Raw genomic sequence first — 20,089 nt, forward strand, 5'->3', positions numbered from 1 at the left:
AAAATTGCACGTTGAATTAATTTTAGAGCACATTATTTTGTAATAGATTAATCGCATTAATCGCATCGTTGCAAACGAGGAATGTGGGACATGGAAGGTTTATGGGCTGATTGGATTTTTGATAAATTCAAGAACTTACAAAGAACCTCCAAATACGCTATGTTGAAGGGATTTTTTTTTGAAGAATTATTCATTTTGGAATTTCAGGAGAAAAAAAACAAATCACATAAATATGCCAATAAAGTTAGGGAAAATAGAAACTATATTTTTCTCCAATTAATTTGAAGATTTTCTGCAATCTGTGTTACTAACTGTTGCCAAAAAATAAATACAATCATTGCGTGTGATTGAATGTTTATTTTTTCTTCAAATTAGAACCAATAAAAGTCCATTAAAATCACTCAAGAAAAAAAATGTGCTATTTTGAGCAAAGAACCTTCTGAACGAACACCTGGAGAAAGCAATAAAGCTGCATTCCACATAGGTGATTTCTCTCCAATTGGCAGCCAATAAACCTAATATTTTATACCGAAAGCATAAATTGCAGGAATTGTCGTTCGCATTTTACACGCGCGCACACTCTTGGCTGGAGGACAAACCCACTCAACTAGTAAATAATTCAGCGTATTGTATTTCGGTATTTTGTATTTCAAATAAAGTAGTAAATTTCCCCTATACATTTCACATATCCCAGTGTGGCTGAAAAAATATTGAGGAGAAAATTGCGTCACGCAATCACTGATCGCGATCAACTTTGATCTTTGGTAATTTTATTGCGCCTACAAATATTCAGGACAATTGCGCCCTGTTTCACGGACTTGAACATCTTCACGGCCTCCTCGTGTGAGAGATCGTGACACACCTGTCCGTTCACCATGAGAATCTCATCTCCCGCCATTAGGGAACCACAATCTGCCGCTTGCCCATAGGGCAGGATGCTCTTTATGAAGATCCCCAATTTCCCCTTTGGGCTGTCTGAGCCACCAACAATCGTAAAGCCAAGCGATTTCTTGCCCGGACCCTTCTCAAAGGACACCGTGTGAAATGACAAAACACCCGATCGAGGTCGCCGTGGCAGTGTGCAGAAATTATTACTGGGCGTGGGGAGTGTAGCACTCTGGGCGGCAGCAACCTTTTCCTTTGCATCCACCTCGAGATCGTCGCACAAGTTCATGGCACTTTTTGCAAGTGAACTCCTCTGGACATTCACCTCGGTAGCTGATGTTGCTGCAATTTCGGGAGACGCCACTTGATCAGACGACACCTGACTTCCCTGATTTGAGCCGCTCAGCGAACGTCGGATGACCCGATTTGACGACATACTCGAGTATGGTGTCACATTCTTCTGAAATTGCTGAGTTCGCCTCTTCATTGGGGCACTTTTGTTCACATGCAAATGTGCCAAACCATCAATTCTGCAAAATGGAATGCCAACACATTAATAAACCACACCACACATGCAAAATTTCCGTCTCCAAAGTTATTTTCTTCAACTTTTCTGCTTTGGGAGAATTTTCTCAACCCAAAAAAAAAAAACGTTCGTGCCATTTTTTTATCTTCCGCTAATGTGCAAAAGAGCCCCCAGAAAAATTAGCGCCATCACACGCGATCGATAGAAATTCAAATCAAATATCTGTATACTAATTTAAGATGCTCTCAAAGATGCCATGATGCAGAAAATCACGGTAATTCCGGAGGAAGATTTTTCTTTCTTTCTTCCAAATTAGTCGTTAACAGTGCAATCATTCAGGTTCTTCAGGTAAGGTAATTAATTGCAAATGGAATTTGAGAACTTGGATTCAACTTTCATTAAAATATTCAAAATGTTATCTGCGGTTTTTATCCAAGGTCGACGTAAAATACCACAAAGGAGAGACTCCGTAAATAATCTTCAACATTAATATGATTTTTAAAAGCATATTTAACACTGATTGGTAAATTCCTGAATGACATTTTTGAGGGTGAAGAGCAAAAATAAATTAATACATTAGTGATCGTGTCGAACTATTAAAAACAAGAGGCTTATTAAAATAATTTCGTTTTGCCAATAAATTACAAGTTTGCAAAGAATTTTTTAACCAAAAAAAATTAATGACAAAGCAAAAAAAAATGTACTGGTAAGCTGACCAAGCTTACGGGAGCTGTGTTTCTTTCAGTGCACCAATTTTGTGAGAGCAAACTAGAACGCGAATTAATTTAAATACGCGCAAAGTCGGGAAAAGTAGAAAAGTCATACCCTAAGAAATGTTTAGAAGGCCATATCTCGAGAACGGATCCATAGATTTTCATAAATTTTTTTTTGTTTGAAAGATCTTGAAGTCAGCTATAACATATCGAAAAATGAAAAAAATTTATGTCGCCATTTTCGAAAAATTCGAGTTCGAAATTTTCGAAAACTTTGTTTTCGACTTTAGCGCCTCTTGCGGACATTTTTCTAAGTTGCAATGTTCTAGACATTTGTAGGGTTTCTCGAAACCTTTCATTTGCGCTTGAGTTGATCAAGATCGGACTTGTAGAACCCGAGATATGACATGTCAACTTTGGAAGGCTATATCTCGAGAACGGATCCATAGATTTTCTTCATTTTTGGCATGAAGCTAGATAATATGGTCAGCTACAACATATCAAAAAATGAAAAAAATTTATGTCGTCGTTTTCGAGATATTCGTCGAAAACTCATCGAAAATTTTGTTTTTGATTTTTGGCCCCCTAGCGGTCACTTTTGAAACTTCGGATGTTCTAGAGAGTTGTAGGGTTTGTTGAGATCTTTCATTTGACCCCGGGTTGATCAAAATCGGTCAAGCCGTTTTCGAGTTATGGTCGATTTTCGATGAAAAATTGTGGCGGCCATATTGACTAAACGGCTTGACCGATTTTCGAAAATGAGGTATCGTTGGAAAGGTATTGATGGCCTCTACAACATATCAAAATTTCAGACCTCTAGCTATAATAGGGGCTGAGATATAGCGAAAACAAAATTTTGAGGTTATCCAAAATGGCGGACGGAGGAGTGGGGGGGTGGATTTGACTTCATAATCGGATGTCTTCCGGTCGATATTTAAACTTTGCCGTTTACCGCAAGTCTCTATCTATTACCGTTCTCTTGCAATTTATCGTTGTACTACGGCCGGACGGACGGACGGACGGACGGACGGCCGGAAAAATTTTTTTTTTGGCGCATACGTTTTTTGGAATGTGGGGACCCTAATTCGTGCTCATCCAAAGTTTGAGCCCGATCTGACGACTTTCGATTTTGCTCGGTACACAAAAGCTGTGTCTGAAAGAAACACAGCTAAATTATAAGAATGAATTTCATTCTAAAAATAATTTTTTCATCATTTACTTTTTTTTATCAAAATCTAAACACGGAATAAGAATTTTAACTAATCTCATTTTCATTTAAAAAAGAAAACCCAATGCTACTGGAGAATTTTTTATGTGAACTCTAATAAAAAAATGATATCTTTACGTGAGGTGTTATTAGATAAGATATTCAACAAAGGTAAGTTGATCTTTGCATCAAGAAGAGATCATACACGCGTGTCGCTTCATTGTTGATTTATACGACACTGAGATATTTAATATTCAATTAAATACCACCTATAAGCACAAAAATCAACACCATTGTGTGGAGTCCCCCCACAGAAAAAAAGATAAAGAAAAAAAAAAAAGAAGACGAAGCTGTATAAAGTGAAAACGCACCTGATGGCTCTTGAGGTGTAATCATCAGTGTAGTTTCTGTCATCGAGCTGGGAATCCAGTGAAATTTTTCTCCCACTCACAATCTTCCTCACATCTCTGTCACTTGCCTCATGGCGACAAATCACGAGATCAATCTGAGCTTCCCTCGTGGCTCGCTTGAAGGGTGAATCAAGAAGTTCCTGGACTTGATTGAAGGATAGATTGTGCAATCTATAGCCCAGAATATTGATCAACTCATCGCCAACGCGGATATTTACTTCTCTATCCGCAGGGCTACCTCGCATTATGTGCCTCACGCGGAATCTATTGGTCTTTGTGGGTGTCTCGGGGGAAATTTGTGAGATTAGTATGCCAAAGCCATTCCGCGGGCAATTGGTCGATGATGCATCTGCTCTGAGTTGTACGTATTTAAAGTGCCGTTTCTCATCTGATGCCATTCGAACGGGAAGTTTCGGCGGTTCTGGACTCTCCTCCACTTCACTCACAATCGACGACTGCCCTGTGAGTTCATTGACCAAAATACCCGAATCGCAATCATCCTGATCAACCACACTCTTCTTCCTCTCCCCAAAGCTATTAATGGAGTCTGTATGGAGTGCCTGGTAGCAGAGGAATTCATCAATTTCCGGCAAATTCCCATAACTGAGACTCCTTCGATGTGTTGCATTTTCCGCCTCATCATCATCATGCTGCACCATTCTATTTGGATAGAAGCGTGTAAATACTTTCTTATCTTGTACATTTCTCATTTTACTGCTTAAACATTCTCTCCCATCATTCGTCACTTCTTCCACCGGTGTGTCATCGAAGACATTTTCCGTAGACTTTGATTTGATGCTCTTCACCGCAAATTGCGATTTTCGTGCAACCGTTAGTGCATGATGCCGAGAATTTGGTGTACCCTTTTCCTCAGCATCTCTGTACGCACCAATGCATGCACTCATCTCCCCGGAGTACTCACTATCCGATGACGTAGACACTGAATCATCGACACTTAGGAAGATGAAGTCATCAATGGATTTGCAATGATTCGACGGTGTGTAGCACGATAATCGCGTACTTGGCAGCGGATTCCTCTTTTCCCTGAATGTCATCTCATTCCTCTTTGTCGGTGTGACTTTCCTCCCTGAACCCATTGCCGTCGCATGCTTATTCTTCAGTCTATTTGGTGATATAAAGCGCCCCATACGGCGCCCATTTGACGGTGTTGTCTCAACTATTTTCTGCTCTTGCACACTATAATTATTCGGTGTGGTCTTACTTGCTGACGACGCGAGGAGATCTACACGGCATTTTCATCACACATCCCCCGAAAAAAAAAAAGAAGAATATACCATTAGTCACTATTGCAAATGCGTGCAAGATCGCACGGCAGGCATTTCAAACATATTATGTGTATTTACAAAACTCAAGCAATTTTGAAAATTGTTAAAATTGGTTAAGAAAAAATAGGTGAGAAAATCTTACTTGTGAAATTGTGATGAGTATTGCACTAAAGAAATAAAGTTAGCCACACACCTCGATCATGAAGTGATCGCGCGAACACTGGATGTTAAGCTTCGCACCAAATATATAGAATATAGCACAGAAAACCAAAGCAAAAAAAAAATGTTAATAAGACAAGGAGGAGGAAGTGAAGCAGAAGAAAGGCTTAAAAAGTAAAAAAAAAAGAAAAGGAAAACTGGTTGATCGTATATCGATTGCTAAACAGGTGTTTTAAATCACATATTATTTAGCATGGTAGAAACAGGATTGCACGATCGATCTTCCCTTTTCTCATACCACCGCACACAGAGTGATCTTCACCTTCACCATCTGATGAAGATCACTCACCAGAGATCAAACAGGCAATGGCAAACAAGTTAAGAGGCATAAAAAGATCACCAAGTGCTCGAGGAAAAGCATTTTAGAAAAATTGTCTTTGGTAACTGTCAAGTTCTTATATGCCCTCCACATTGATATATTATCTCGCACATGTTTGAGTACACCTTCTTGATGTTTATGAAACAACAATTCTTCCACTTTTTTTTTCTTCTTCTTTCAACCAAGCAAACATACACAACACATTTTTCTCCTTACATACACTCTGTAGCATCTTTTCAAATGTCATTGGACTCCATCATACCACACTCAATACAACAAATAGTGCGGTGCGCTCTACATAATGGGCTACAATGAGAAATTTCACCTCACCCTCTCACTTCATTTTAATTGTATCAATTTGTAATTGAATGTAATGACCCAACGTGAGTAATCTTCATTTTCCCGCCCATTTCCACATTTCAACCGTCTCACAGCCGCAACACGCATCAACACTCTCATTTGAAACATTGTCTTATTCAATTGAGCCTAGAAACGCATGATCTTCCACTATACTGCGTGTGAGGGTAATTTTGGACAGTTTTTTTATGAATAAAACTCTCAGCTTTTTTATTAAACTCTTGTATTTAAATTAATCTTTGATCCCCTTTTTGATCACAATTCTAACACAAGAATCGTCTAAAAAAATAAAATCATCTCAATAAAATATTTCTCTTGTTCCAATGTTTCTTTCCGTGTACGGTAAAAAAGCAACTTTTCAATTTCTTTGCGAACAAAGTGTGAAAGAAATTTTAAGAGATACCATGTAGTGATTGATTAACTTGCTTATTGCTTGATTTTTCATCGGCTAAATTGCGATCATTCCAGTTTTAGAGGTGTGATCTAAAAATGTGTTTCTCTCTGTGGTGAGGTATATATTATTTTCCTGAAGACATTTCAGGCGCCTTTTTCAGCTCAAGGAGGAAAAAATAGAGAAAATAATTGACTTGTTTCTTTTGGTACACATATCTCCGCACACACTATACACGCCTCACTCAAAAACCACAATCAATTGAATTTTTTCAAGAAAATATTTCACTGATTGTTATTTAATGTGTGCCGCCAACACCATAAAATTGCCCCCACAGACTCATGTCGTTCGCCCGCTGGGGCTCTGAGAGAGCACATCCGAGAGATCAATATAGGAGATGATTGAGGAAAAAAATGATTATGATTAGGTGAAATCGGAGGATGTTTCCTCACATGCAATTTAACCACCAACTTTCCCCCCTTCATTCACCCAATATATAAATATGGAGTTGTAATTGTGCCAATTATAGTGAAACAGGAATTAGCGCGATAAACATTGCATAAAAAAGCCACCATAGTACGTGATCAAATGAGGATCATGAGACAAAATGCGGGGAGGTTGGTTAGTAATATCTTCTACTATGTTATATATGGTTGTACAAGGAAAAGGTTTGCTGTTACTCCATCAAAAGAGCGCACGAGTGAAAATGTGATGGAAAAACACCACGCGCGATCATCATTTTGATCTTCTTGGTGATCTTGCTCATGAAGAAGATCAACAAAAGACTTGGCTTTGAGCAAGAGAAAAAAACGCAACATCCAATCGGTTGTGTCTTAAACCATCACCCATAAAATGATAAATAGCTATGAGGTGATTGAGAAAAATATAAAGAGAGACTCACCGATTCGTGACTTCCTTGTGCCATCGATGATTGCTGCAGTGTGCGATTGATCATTTGCTGGTGCAAAATATTCAGTGGATGAGGTCAATCTCTTGAATTTTGTCGTTTCAATCCCATCACTTTCATTCGCAACTGAATTCCCAGCATGATCTCTATTCCTCAGCGGTGACAAGCTCAGCAGACGCGGTGTTTCACTCGTGGACTTCTTGAACCATCTCATTGTCTCACCTCTTGCCACCAATGAGAGCAAAAACCTCCTTCACCTCCGTCGCTTTTAAAAAATCTGCAAAATAAAAGAAGCAACTCCACGTGAAACAATGCTCACACAAAAGTAATTTCGGGAATTCTTTTTTTTTTATTTTATTTCAGGGTCACTTCACACAAGAATTATGACTCATTTTTTATGAGAGCACATAACTCTAATTCAATTTCTTTCTCCTTCGTGCAAAACATTCAAATGTTCGCATCTTGAAATGAGAAAAAAAGTACTTTGCGATGGAAGAAAAAAAAGCGAAAGTGTATTTTATATACATTTTTTATTGTATCTCTTCCCTCGTAATAAGACATCCCATTATTGCTATTGCTTCTTCATTGCTCACATTTTTACACTTTCAGCCTCAATGGTATTTTGCGAGAAAACTATTGACAATCGGAATTTTTTTCTTCATACAATCCATCCATTGAAGTTTTCCCAATGTGCGATTATTAACACCCGAAAATTTCACCCTAATGAATGCTTCGCATAAGTCATACTTTACAAAGATAATAATAATTTTAAAGAAATAATTTGGCATCCATAGTATCTATTGATTGCCATGAATTTAAAATGAGGGGAATTTGTTTTTTTTTCTTAATTTACATATTAAATTAACTATCAAGTTCGACAAAGATATGAGTCTATATATATTTTTTTTATTATCGAGATATGATTTGGAAAGTCTTTCAAATGGATTCGACTTATAAAGGAACTGCCTGAACATTTAGAGTGATTAAACACACTTAAACATATTCCTTAGCAACACCACTAATTTTTCGACAATGTTGCTTACATTGACGGTATTATAAAGCTCAGATTAAGCCATATACCTTCCATACATTATTCCTTTGAATTTTGTTTCGTATGTACAAAAAAGTGCAAAGCAAATAAACACCTTTTGCTAAAAAGTTGCGACAAAAACCTCCATATGTGTATATAACTTCTTAACTATCACTTTTTGCTACACGATGAGAGACCTATTAATGCGTATAAAAAACAAGTTGAGAATTAATAGCAGCAAAGGAAGATGAAAAGCGTGGTGTGTAGCAAAAAAAAAGCGAAGCTTAAAACAAGTCTAAATTTCCGGTCTTGAAATTTCTTCTTTCTCAAGTCTTCCAACCTTAAAAGATCATGTGATGCAAAAGAAAAACTCAACAGTTGGCAATTGGGAAGCCTTCTTTCAGCAATTATTTCCATTTGGCATCACATAGAGAGTGACATGATCGGCAGTGGTCAACTTGTTTCTTTCTTTTTTTTTATAAATCCTCTTTTACCGTCTGGCGTAACACGATCACTCCCTTTTTCACGCACTCACTCCCCTTTCAAATACCACACGACTCACCATTAATAATTCTTTTTCGCACATTTTGCTACATACACGGCAAATTGGCTATTCACCACAGAAAAGAACAACAGAAAGCAGAAGTGTTTGTCGTAACATAGTTCTTTTTTTTTGCTCAACTTTCATTGCAAACCACCAAACCACTCTTAAATGAATATTCAATCAAATATTGTAGTATGTAGTAAAAATATCAGATTGTTGTTTTGCCGCAAAAAAAGTAACACATCTACTTTCATTTTCAATCTGTCTCAAGTGTCAATCAATTATTTTTTTTAAAGACTTTATTTTAAACTTGAAGCGACATGTGGACAAAAAAGTCAACACGTAGTCACTTCATATAAAATTCCAGTGGGGTTGAGAAATGTGTGACGCTAAAAATTTGAAATCTGGGACATGAAATACATTTCGCAGTGTGTGTCGCATTAAGTGATCTGCAAATAATTTTAATGATGTTAATTCTTCATGCACTATCTTTTTTTTTCTGTAAATGTCAACTGGGGGCATTTTCTAAATTACTGCATTTTTAATTAATCCACATTTTGCTTTCGCCTCATTTGCCGTCACACGATCATTTCTATACTATGTTAATTTTCTGCAAGATCTGCTTTTTTTGCGGTATCCCAACACTAATTTTGTAACGTGCAAAATTAGTAAAACAGCATGGCTCTCGATAATCTTACTTGATAGCTCTCCCCATACATTGAACGGAAAATTTATAGTGATTGCAATGAGGTGTTTGGTGACTATTTGCAATCCGCAAAACCACAGATGATCAACAATATTGCTTCTTACTTTCCATTTTCCTTTAGTACTTTCTTATACAGGTAGGCGAGGTAGGCATATGACCGAGGTAAAATTTGCCCTCAAGCGTGGTTTCTTGCGATATTGCACGGTGCGGTGAAGTAATTAATTTTAGTTTATTCAATGATCTTAAATTGATTCAAATCATATTTCTATAAGTAATATTTTAATTATTTTTTTTATCAAATTCACTCTTAAATTATTTCCAACAGAGCATTTTAATCTATTTATTTCAATACCAGATGTCATAACAATCGCGTTTGACCCTCTAGCGTGAAATTTAATATTTTCTTAATAAAAAAAAAATCTCAATTTTTATACTTTACTGTAAAACTAAAATAGTAAAGAATTTAGTTCGATTTTATATTCCCCAATTTTATTTAAAAAAAAACTTTTATTTCGAAATTATCGATTTGATGTTAACCCACATAAAGGCATTTTTTCTAAAATAAGATTCTATTTATATTTTAGCTGTGATTTATTTTATTTATTGTAATTACCCTAAATGAACTTCAAAATCATGACTTGAAAATAATTTCCTATTAGTAACTTTGAATTAAACTGACACTATTAATGCCTTATTTCTTACATTCATAGCCTCGTAGACGAAAAAAGACATGAAAAAACCCCACTTAAAATTTATTTGCTTTGGGGCTTTTTCCTTAAATTCTCAGCCACTGTAAACAAGTATTTCGACAGCATCTCACATGCTCGTGAATTATTATTTAAGAGAGATTTTTTTTTCTTAAATTAATTAATTAATTATTTCATTCATTGCGTACCACACAGCAACAATAAAAAATCATAATACCTGCATTTTCACTCCAACAAAAGGCGCTGTTTTCGCCTTATGTAACACATAATTGTGTCTTTTCATGACTCTTTTGTAGGTGAAAAAGAAAATTTTTTGATGAAAAGAAATATACATATTACATTGTAGAGGTGTTTTCATGGATGATGGAAAAAATTATATATTGCACGGTGTGGTTTTTTTTTACAAATTCTCTTTTTTTTTACATCACATCCGAATTTTTCATTATAAAATATGCTGTTAAGGCAAATATTTGTCTTACAAATTGATTAAATTTTTTCTCACATAACTTTGAAAAGCATTTTAGAAACATTTTGCAGAATTCTCTTCGAATAAATTAAAAATTATATTTTTATGTATTCTTTTTTTAACTTGTTGTTAAGTATGTGCATTAATTATTTTGCTAAAAGATTACGTATAATATAATAAAAAAAAATCTCATGATCTTTTAAAGAATAAAAAGTTCCAATTAAATGAGGTTTATTCTTCACAGTGAAGAAAACAACGGTTCGTATATAGTTTGTCTTTATATCCTGGGTAAAATAATATATAAATAGTATGGTGCAAAAATACTAAAAATAAAGAATTAAAATAAATAAATAAAATGTGGATAATCCCCAAGAATTCCATCAGAGACAGGACAGAGAAAAATAAACATGGAGAAGTTGTCTCTCATTGAGTCAATGGAAAAAAATAAAGTGATAAAATTGCGAATGTTTTGCCATCATAAAAGATTGTGGAGTGTACATGAATTCTTTTGGTATGCCTATATATACATTAAATGGCAAATACCTTGAATAGTTTTGCAGTGTCGTACAAGAAGTCGGGATAAAAATGAAACAATAAAATAACTAATAAGTTGAGCTACGCATTCATTGAGAAAATACACACCAAATTGCTATTTTGGAATGCCTCTTTTTTTCTTCTTTCAATAAATTACAAATATATAATTTCATGACATATTAAACCGTTGTGCAAATGTAAATATACAGCGAAATTTTCTAAAAAAAAGAAGAAATTTTCTTTGCTGTTTATAATATAAAGAAAAAAAAAACATATCGGCTATTTGCTCAAGAGATATTCACTGAAGCAAACCATTCATTTTCTAATCAACAATTCCTCATCTTTTCCTTCCTTTTCATCGGCCGTATTTGACAGAAAATATCATAAAATTGTCAATCAATGGAAAATGTCTTGAAGCATCTCTTTATAATGAACTTTTGCGTCTTTGTTGCAAAATCCATCGTCATGAATAAAATTTAAAACGCAAAGCGGATTTTTTCGAGGTCACTGGTGTTATCAATATTTTATCGACTTCAACCATTTACTTAACCACCACTAAAGTGCGACTTGCCAATTGCAAGCATCATAAAATATAAAACCATAAATTGTGAAATTTTGTATCAAAAGTCCACTCACGCAATTTCTCAGGAAAAAAAAGACACACAAGTTTTAGTTTTATATTTTCTTTCCAAGAAGTAAGAAATTGTGTGATAAATCCACCTTAAGAGCAATCTTCTTTCCACTTTTATGCGATAATCCAGAACATTTACATTGCAATAAATTTTATTTTGTGAAGGTCAACTACAGCCAAAAAAATTAACTTTTCGTGAATAAAATTACAATTTTATTCAGAAATATAATCTGGATTAAATGCAGATGTATTTTTCACAGATAAAAGAATGAAGACATTCGAGTTAAAGGTCAATTAGGCACTATGTTCGTTATATTAGTTCGAGATTCCTATCGCAATTGCAAAATATTTTAAAAAATAGCTCGTTTTAGTACCTGATGAAAGTCCACTGGAAGCCGACACTTTGGAAGCTGAGAAAATATTAGCAATGTCTTTTTATACTAAAAATAGTAAAAACATTCCTAGAAAATACACAAAACTGCTCATTAAATTATAAAATCAATTCTAAATAAGAATGAATTCCCAAAAAATGTTTTCTCCACTAGAGGGAAAAGTTCTAAAGGAGGGGCATCTAACGGAGAAATTTAAAAGTTAAAGATTGAAAAAGGTACAATTCCATTATTATGTTCCTGCTAAATTGAATCATTTCTAGAGAACCTAAATGTGCAATTTCCTAAATATGTTTGAACACACCAAAAAAAACCTAAAAAAGATAAGAAAACTCTTTCTTCTTTCATTTCTTTTTTTCTTTATGTCTTTTGTCAATGTGAAATGTCTTTGAGGTAGAATAAGAACAAAACCACATTTACATGGAATTCCATTTTGAACTTCACTCGGAACTTCACAGAGTGATAAATTAATATATGAAATTCCATTTTAAATTCACATATAATGAAATGTTTCTGCATTTTCTTATAACCATTTCTCTGTGGTCAGAGTCATATCTTTCTACTTTCGCACTTTCATGTAACTTTACACAGAGTATAGTTCATTAGAAATCTCGGTGACACTCTTATGACAAAAAAGATAAAACAGCTAAAAGAAGTTATGTATGGTTGGAGAAGACATACTTGGAAGATGATTCACAAGGCGCAGCATTGTTTTGTATCCGCCTTTGACAGACATTTATTAATAAAGTCCACCGCGGAAAGAAGAAACGTGCCAAAAATTGGCATTAAGTGGGAAGCAAAATATCAAAATTGCAAAATAAATTCTTCTATTTGTCTTTGATGGAGATTGAGTGTACTTAAAAAATACCATATTCACAAAGTTACTTCAAATATATATATACGAGGTAAATTGTCGCTTCGCTCCAATTTTCCTCGCCCCGCTTCGCGGGGGGTTTTGCGCTTCGCGCAAATTTTAGAGAGAAAAAATTGTGATGATTTATAAGTATGATTGGGCACACTCATCAAACCCAAAAGAAAAAATTTGCAAAGCGAAGAAATCATTTTCATACAACATTTCCGGCGCCAAATTCAAAAATTCGCAAAAAAAGCATGAGAGTTATATGGGGGCTACCTGAAGGGGGGCTTTGGGGGGAAAATGAATACGGCCACTCGAAACCGCCTGTTATAAGGAGCCTCTGTACCAAATTTCATCGCGATCGGTCAAACGGTGTAGATTTGTATAGCCGAACACGACGGAAGATTACCAACAAACAGACCTTTCTTTATTATATAGATAGATGGAGAGCTCTCATCAATCTCAAAAAAAAAAATTGCAAAGAGAAGAAATCATTTTCATACAACATTTCCGGCGCCAAATTCAAAAATTCGCAAAAAAAGCATGAGAGTTATAAGGGGGCTACCTGAAGGGGGGCTTTGGGGGGAAAATGAATACGGCCACTCGAAACCGCCTGTTATAAGGAGCCTCTGTACCAAATTTCATCGCGATCGGTCAAACGGTGTAGATTTGTATAGCCGAACACGACTGATTACCAACAAACAGACCTTTCTTTATTATATAGATATGGTCAGTAATGAGATTGACCATTTAATATTTACCGATAATATACCCGAGCCTCCTTTACTTGGAGACTTTTTTAATTAACACCGCCACGTTTAAATTTATTCACTAAAAAGCACCAAATCAATCTCTTGTATAGAATTTTTGTCCAAAGCAATGAGAAGAAAAAAAGTTCTCTTTAAATAATTACATATATGTACATATGTATATAAAAAGACTCATCCATTGTGGATATTTATTGAAGAGGTCTCCGTTGAAAAAAAAATTAAGTGTGCATACATATAAATATATATATTTCTAAATTATAGGAGGGGGCGTTCCATTGGGAATATTTGCCGCAATTCGTGAGAATGATAAATAATGGTGCTATGCAGGAAAAGAATGTCAAGAAAAAATGATCATGACATTTTTTCCTGACATTTTTTGTCATTATATCTCACTCCCACTAATGTATTTTCCTATCTTTCGTCTTTTTCTCACGCATGTTTCCGGCATCTTTTTTTCATGGCATGCTTTTTTTCTTGCGCACAACATGTTTTTATTTCCTTGAATTTTCTCAACATTTGGGGGTATTTTCCCCAAAGAAAAGTGGAAAATGCTTAGCTAAAGAGCCCACAGTGCCAGGAAAACAGTGGAAAATGGAAATTTACGGTCATTTAGCGGCCAAATATGTGAAAATGCGCGAAGTGAAAAATCAAAACATTCTTTCCCTGACCAATTTTTACGGGATTCTTTTCTAGATTTTGACCACACAAATCACTTCTTGCGGGCTTTTTGTATCTTCCTACAGGTCATCTGCATAGGGAAGGTCGGCCTGGGGTGAAGGAAATGCTTCCTGGGTGGTGGAATACCACCTGAACGCGAAAAACTGGTCCGGGAGTGAATGTTTTGCTGTCGAACTTCACTGTTTTCACTTATTTGGCCGATAAAATACCCACGATTTTCCACTTTTCACACTTTCACAGGCACTAAGAACACTTCCACAAGCTGCTTTTCACTTTTCCCGAGATAAAATATCACAATTCACAGAGAAAATTGACGAAAAATAAGAAACGTGTTGACTACGCCAGAGCTTGAAAAAGAATGTCGCAGGAACATGTTTTTTCTGTCATTCTTTTTCCAGCTCTTGTGAAGTCAACGTATTTGTTAGTTTTCTGCAATTTTCTCTGTAAATTGTGATATTTTAGCTTGGGAAAAGTGAAAAGCGGCTTGTGGAAGTGTTCTTAGTGCCTGTGAAAGTGTGAAAAGTGAAAAATCGGGGGTATTTATTGGCCAAATAAGTGAAAACTGTGCAGTTTCTATAGCAAAACATTCACTCCCGGACCAATTTTTTCCGCGTTCAGGTGGGATTCCACCACTCAGGAAGCATTTCCCTGACCCCCACACAGACCTTCCGTGTTGCAGATGACCTGTGGGAAAGTCCAAAAAACCTGCAGGAAGTGATTTGTGTCGTGAAAATACAGAAAAATATCCCGTAAAAATTGGTCAGGGAAAGAATGTTTTGATTTTTCACTTCGCGCATTTTCACATATTTGGCCGCTAAATGACCATAAATTTCCACTTTTCACGGCTTTCCTGGCACTGAGAACACTTCAGCAAAGCCCATTTTCACTTTTTCATGGAAAAATATCCCCAAATACTGAGAAAATAATACGAAATGAAAAACATGTTGAGTGCACAGAAAAGAATGATGAAAATGTCGGAAACATGCGTCAGAGAAAGACGAAAGATACGGAAATACATTATTGGGAGTGAGAGGGAATGACAAAAAAATGTCAGGAAAAAATGTCATGATCATTTTCTCTTGACATTCTTTTCCTGCATAGCACCATAATGCATGAAAATCTTAGGAAATAACATCACACACAGGGTATATTGTAGTAAGAAAATAATGTTTGTTCATTGAGCAAAAGCCCCCAAGTTTCTTCTACTACCTCTCCCATTTTAGACGCGAGTTTTGAGTAACTATTATAAAAAAAAAATGAAAATGTAGAACTGTGGGGACTAATTAAAAATCCCAACACGGTAGCTTAAAATGCTCTCTATACGAAATCTAAAACAAAGTGTCCCACGTAAGATATCTTTCAAAATCAAAAGAATAATTCTATTAACTTGTTGAAACAAATTGCAGGTTACAAAATGTTTTGTGTGAAAAATTTAATCAGCTTTTTTTCTTTTTTCTTCTAGCACTGAATTTACGTCATAAAATCCCGCAGCTGATAAAGAAAAGTGAATGACACACTCTGAAGAAAAATATGTACAAAATAATTGAAGTGCGATTTCAATGCTAAAAGACTCTTAATCATATCGTGAAAACCCCAAGTTAATTTCCGTCAGATATGGATTAAAATGAACTAAAAAATAAAGAATTACTCATTGCATTATCCTCTTTTTATTTGCGTTTTACCGGATTTCCTCAAGTTTTTATTTTGTGAAATATTCTGATAAATTTTGCACTACAAAATTATTTTCTTCGCTCTTAAAATACATTTTATCATCGACCCTGGATATTCAAGTTAAAGTTTTAATTTAACTTAAAATAGAATTTATAATCTATATAATAAAGAAAGGATTTCGTGTCTGTACAGCTATACAAATCTACACCGTTTGACCGATCGTGATGAAATTTGGTACAGAGACTCCTTATATCAGGCGCTTTCGAATGGCCGTATTCATTTTCCCCCCAAAGCCCCCTTCAGGTAGCCCTCATATAAAAGTCATGCATTTTTTGCAAATTTTTGAATTTCGCGCCCGATATGTTGTATGAAAATGATTTCTTCTCTTTGCAAATTTTTTCTTTTGGGATCGATAAGTGGCCCAAATCTGCCTTTAAACCATCATAATTTATTTTCTCTCTGAAATTTGCGCGAAGCGGGGCGAGGTAAATTGGAGCGAAGCGACAATTTACCTCGTTAATTTCTAAAAAAATCAAAATAAAAGATTTGTATTTCCATAAATCTTTTAGAAAATTTTTAAAATTATAAGACGACTTAAGGAAAAAAGGTACTGTCAAAATCTTGAATATTCTTAACAACTCATAAATTGTAAAAATGGTAAAGATTTTGATAGAATCAACCTGATCGACCTCTTAGAATCATATTTTTACATCAAAAAAGCTTTGCGAAAAATCTTTAAGGACTTTTCTGAAAAACTTCTTGAAAAATAAATCTTTGGTAAATTCTTAAGATTAAGGGAGCAATTTTGGACAAAATAAAATATATTTTGTCTTTTGTGAAGTCTACAAAAGACATTTTATGAATAGCAATTTTGAATAAAATATATTTTTGGAGACTTTTGATACATTTTGTCGTCTTTTGTGACGGGTTTTTTCTTTCGAGTGGAGAGTTTACAGATAGAAAAAATAAGAAGAAGATAACATTCCTATTAGGTTATGTTTACGATTTGGGCAATTGAACAATCTGAACTGAATTAATTTTTAGGGAAATTCATGTCAAGCATGCGTGTAGTCTATTAGGTACCCCAAGGATGTTGGGAAGACCAAAAAACCATCTGGCTTTTAACTCATCAGTTTGATTTTCATTTACACCAAGAAAATGTTTTACATGAATTGATTGACTCATATTTATTGCATTAATTAGTCCTACATATTTCGTTTTTGCACATAAAAACTCACAACGGGAACATAGGGGAGGGATTTCTGACCCAAAATCCTGATTATATAGGGTTAGAATTTGTCAACGATCTCCCAAATTTTTGCCGGAAAGCCACAGAAATTTTCCATAACATTTTTGCCCAAGACCGCGAAAAGGGAAAATGGACACAGCTAAATTGGCTGAATTTCATATCATTCCACAAATTCCCTTTGCACAAAGCTTCACAATTAACCGAAATTGCATTATTGTCCATTGCTATTTCGAGAAACATGATAGAAAACTTCTAAAAATGCAACGCGTAAACACCAGTTTGACAAAAGATTTTGGTTTTACAAAAGCACCTCGACGAGATGCTTGTAAAACACAAAATATTTCTTGTATAATGTACAAAATATTTTGTGCAAAATTACAATTCTCCTATAAAAATCTTTTGTGGAGACGTTCTCACAAGATTGTCAAAAGATTGACACAAAAAATCTTTTGTCTTTTGTCTAAAATTGCATTAAACGTCAAAATTTTTCAGTTTTTCAAAATATTTCACCTTTTATTGTACCTAAAATTGCAAAAATTTCTTTTGTGGAGAGATTGACAAAAGTTTTAGAGAAATATTTTGTGCAAAATTACATTTAATGTCAAAATATTTTGTATTTTCAAAATATTTTGTCTTTTCTTTTGTCCAAAATTGCTCCCTAAATTGTAATAAAATAAAATATTTTATACAGAATAGCCATAATCACAAAATCATAAGAATTAAATTTAAGTCAGACATGGAAGGATTTCCCAAGATGTTGATACATTTTAAGGAGATATTGTAAAATATTCCTTAAACTTCTATGGCATAACTAACCATACATATATGCAATATGAATTATTAAATTTGGAATATCTTTTCCGTCCTTTGTTGCCAGGCACGTGCTGGAGACACTCAAGCATAAAATTATCAACTTTCTTGGCCCATTTATGCAATTTGTTTTGAATGATCTTTATATGATGCAACTTTCCAAGAAATCCCTGCACTTGAGCACAGAAATATAATGGTAATTTAATGGTGTTTAGAGATGCTAATCTAACGGCTAAATTACTATGTTTTGTGCAAAGTACTAACTAACCAGATAAAATCGCATATTTGTCTGCAATTGTAGCATAAATGTGTTTTTGGAAAATTCTTCTCCATTTTATGGATGCATTCTCAATAGAAAATAAACTTAAATGGAGGTAGGTAGGTATACGTCTAGGTCGAGGTACTTTAGCTGGCACATTTTACTTTGGAATACCATCGATGAGGTGTGCACGCAAAAAGAGAATGGAATATCCAGGTAAAACGCTGAGGAATGTTATTGTTGGGGCGCAGGAAGGGGGCAATTTATAATATGAAAAATAATGAAGAAAATTGTGATGGGAACAGTAGCTCTAAGAATCTCTTTGCTGCTGAAGAATTTGTGATATTTTTCCTCATCTCTTGTGCACGAATTAGCGGGTATTTTTGAGTGTGTCTCTCGCAAAAGGTGTGAGACCATCATCGCATTGGCGCACAAGAGAAGTGAATGTCTTGTGCGGGGACCGCAGAGTTAGAAGGAAATTAATTGGGTTAACTGTTAAGCCTCTCTCAATGGGTTTAATCGATTTAATGGTAATGTTCTGACTCTTGAGATTGTGCCACGGGCGATGGAGCAAAAACATCCCAATGCCATGCAAGTGAAAGAAGCTCTGCAAGAGGGATCCCCCCTGGCCTGGACCGCTCTCTCTCTCAAAACTATCCAGAATAAGAGATTCTCTCGTGATCATTTGGAATTTTTCGTTAAGTACTTCTTGGCATTCTCAGTGTGCAATTCTAACGGCCGGAATCATTAGCAAAGCATTATGGATTTCACACTTGTTTGCACCCAGAAAATCTATTCTGTATCAATCTCTTTTTCTCTCGGGTATGGGGCCACTTCTCCTGCTCCCATTATTAAATACCTAACTGGTCCCAACAGGTTTTTGTACCTTTTCCCCTTTTGGCTCTTTTTATGTGTCTCCTCTTCATCTCTCCTCGCTGACGCGCGTTTGTTATCTTAAATACCGAATCTTCTCAATGCACGATGGAGTCTTCTTAACCAATATTTTTGCTAAGTTCACGAAGCATGATCACTTCTTATGCCAACCGGTGTGATCATACAAAATTCTTTCGGCAATTCCCATTGCCAGAGATTAATGATCACCCTCCTAAAATCTGGCAAAAAATTATCTGTTATGTCTCTCATTTTTTTCCAAAACAAGTTGTAGGAGTTGTGATAATCCCAGATGGTTACAAAAAAAAACAAGGTATAGGAAGGAGAAATGTTTAAAATTCCCCAGCGGTGATCTCACCTCGTCCAGCTTCTTCAGCGATCTTTTATTCCCTTTGTGGTCCACAAATGCAAGAAACGTCCGGCAAAGGTTTTTCTCTCAAATAATATTTCTCTCTACAGCTTTTCTTTGCACTCTCTTGCACTTGAATGATTTTTTTCCTACTAAACTCTTTCACATGATCCGTGTTAGCACGTTTGGAGCTTCAATTAACTCCTTTTTGGTGTGAAAACAAACAATACACGATGGAAATGATCGCAAAACTCGCACAGAAACACAACTTCTCTCACTGAAAGTCCAAGACCGACTGACATGCGCTCCCGTCCCGTCCCGAATCAGAG

General features: G+C 35.3%; 1 protein-coding gene across 1 annotated transcript; it reads right to left on the minus strand.

Moving 5' to 3' along the window:
- Positions 1 to 627: 627 nt before the first annotated feature.
- LOC129789607 (PDZ domain-containing protein 2-like) lies at positions 628 to 20,069 on the minus strand. The gene is made up of 4 exons (XM_055826546.1): positions 19,770 to 20,069; positions 7,215 to 7,497; positions 3,703 to 4,984; positions 628 to 1,415 (listed from the first exon to the last, which is right to left on the minus strand). Exons 2-4 carry the CDS (start codon positions 7,432 to 7,434, stop codon positions 749 to 751), a joined length of 2,169 nt encoding a protein of 722 aa, XP_055682521.1. The 5' UTR covers positions 7,435 to 7,497; positions 19,770 to 20,069; the 3' UTR covers positions 628 to 748.
- Positions 20,070 to 20,089: the final 20 nt, after the last annotated feature.

Source organism: Lutzomyia longipalpis, chromosome 2, assembly GCF_024334085.1.
Source record: "Lutzomyia longipalpis isolate SR_M1_2022 chromosome 2, ASM2433408v1".
Taxonomy (NCBI): Eukaryota; Metazoa; Arthropoda; class Insecta; order Diptera; family Psychodidae; genus Lutzomyia; species Lutzomyia longipalpis.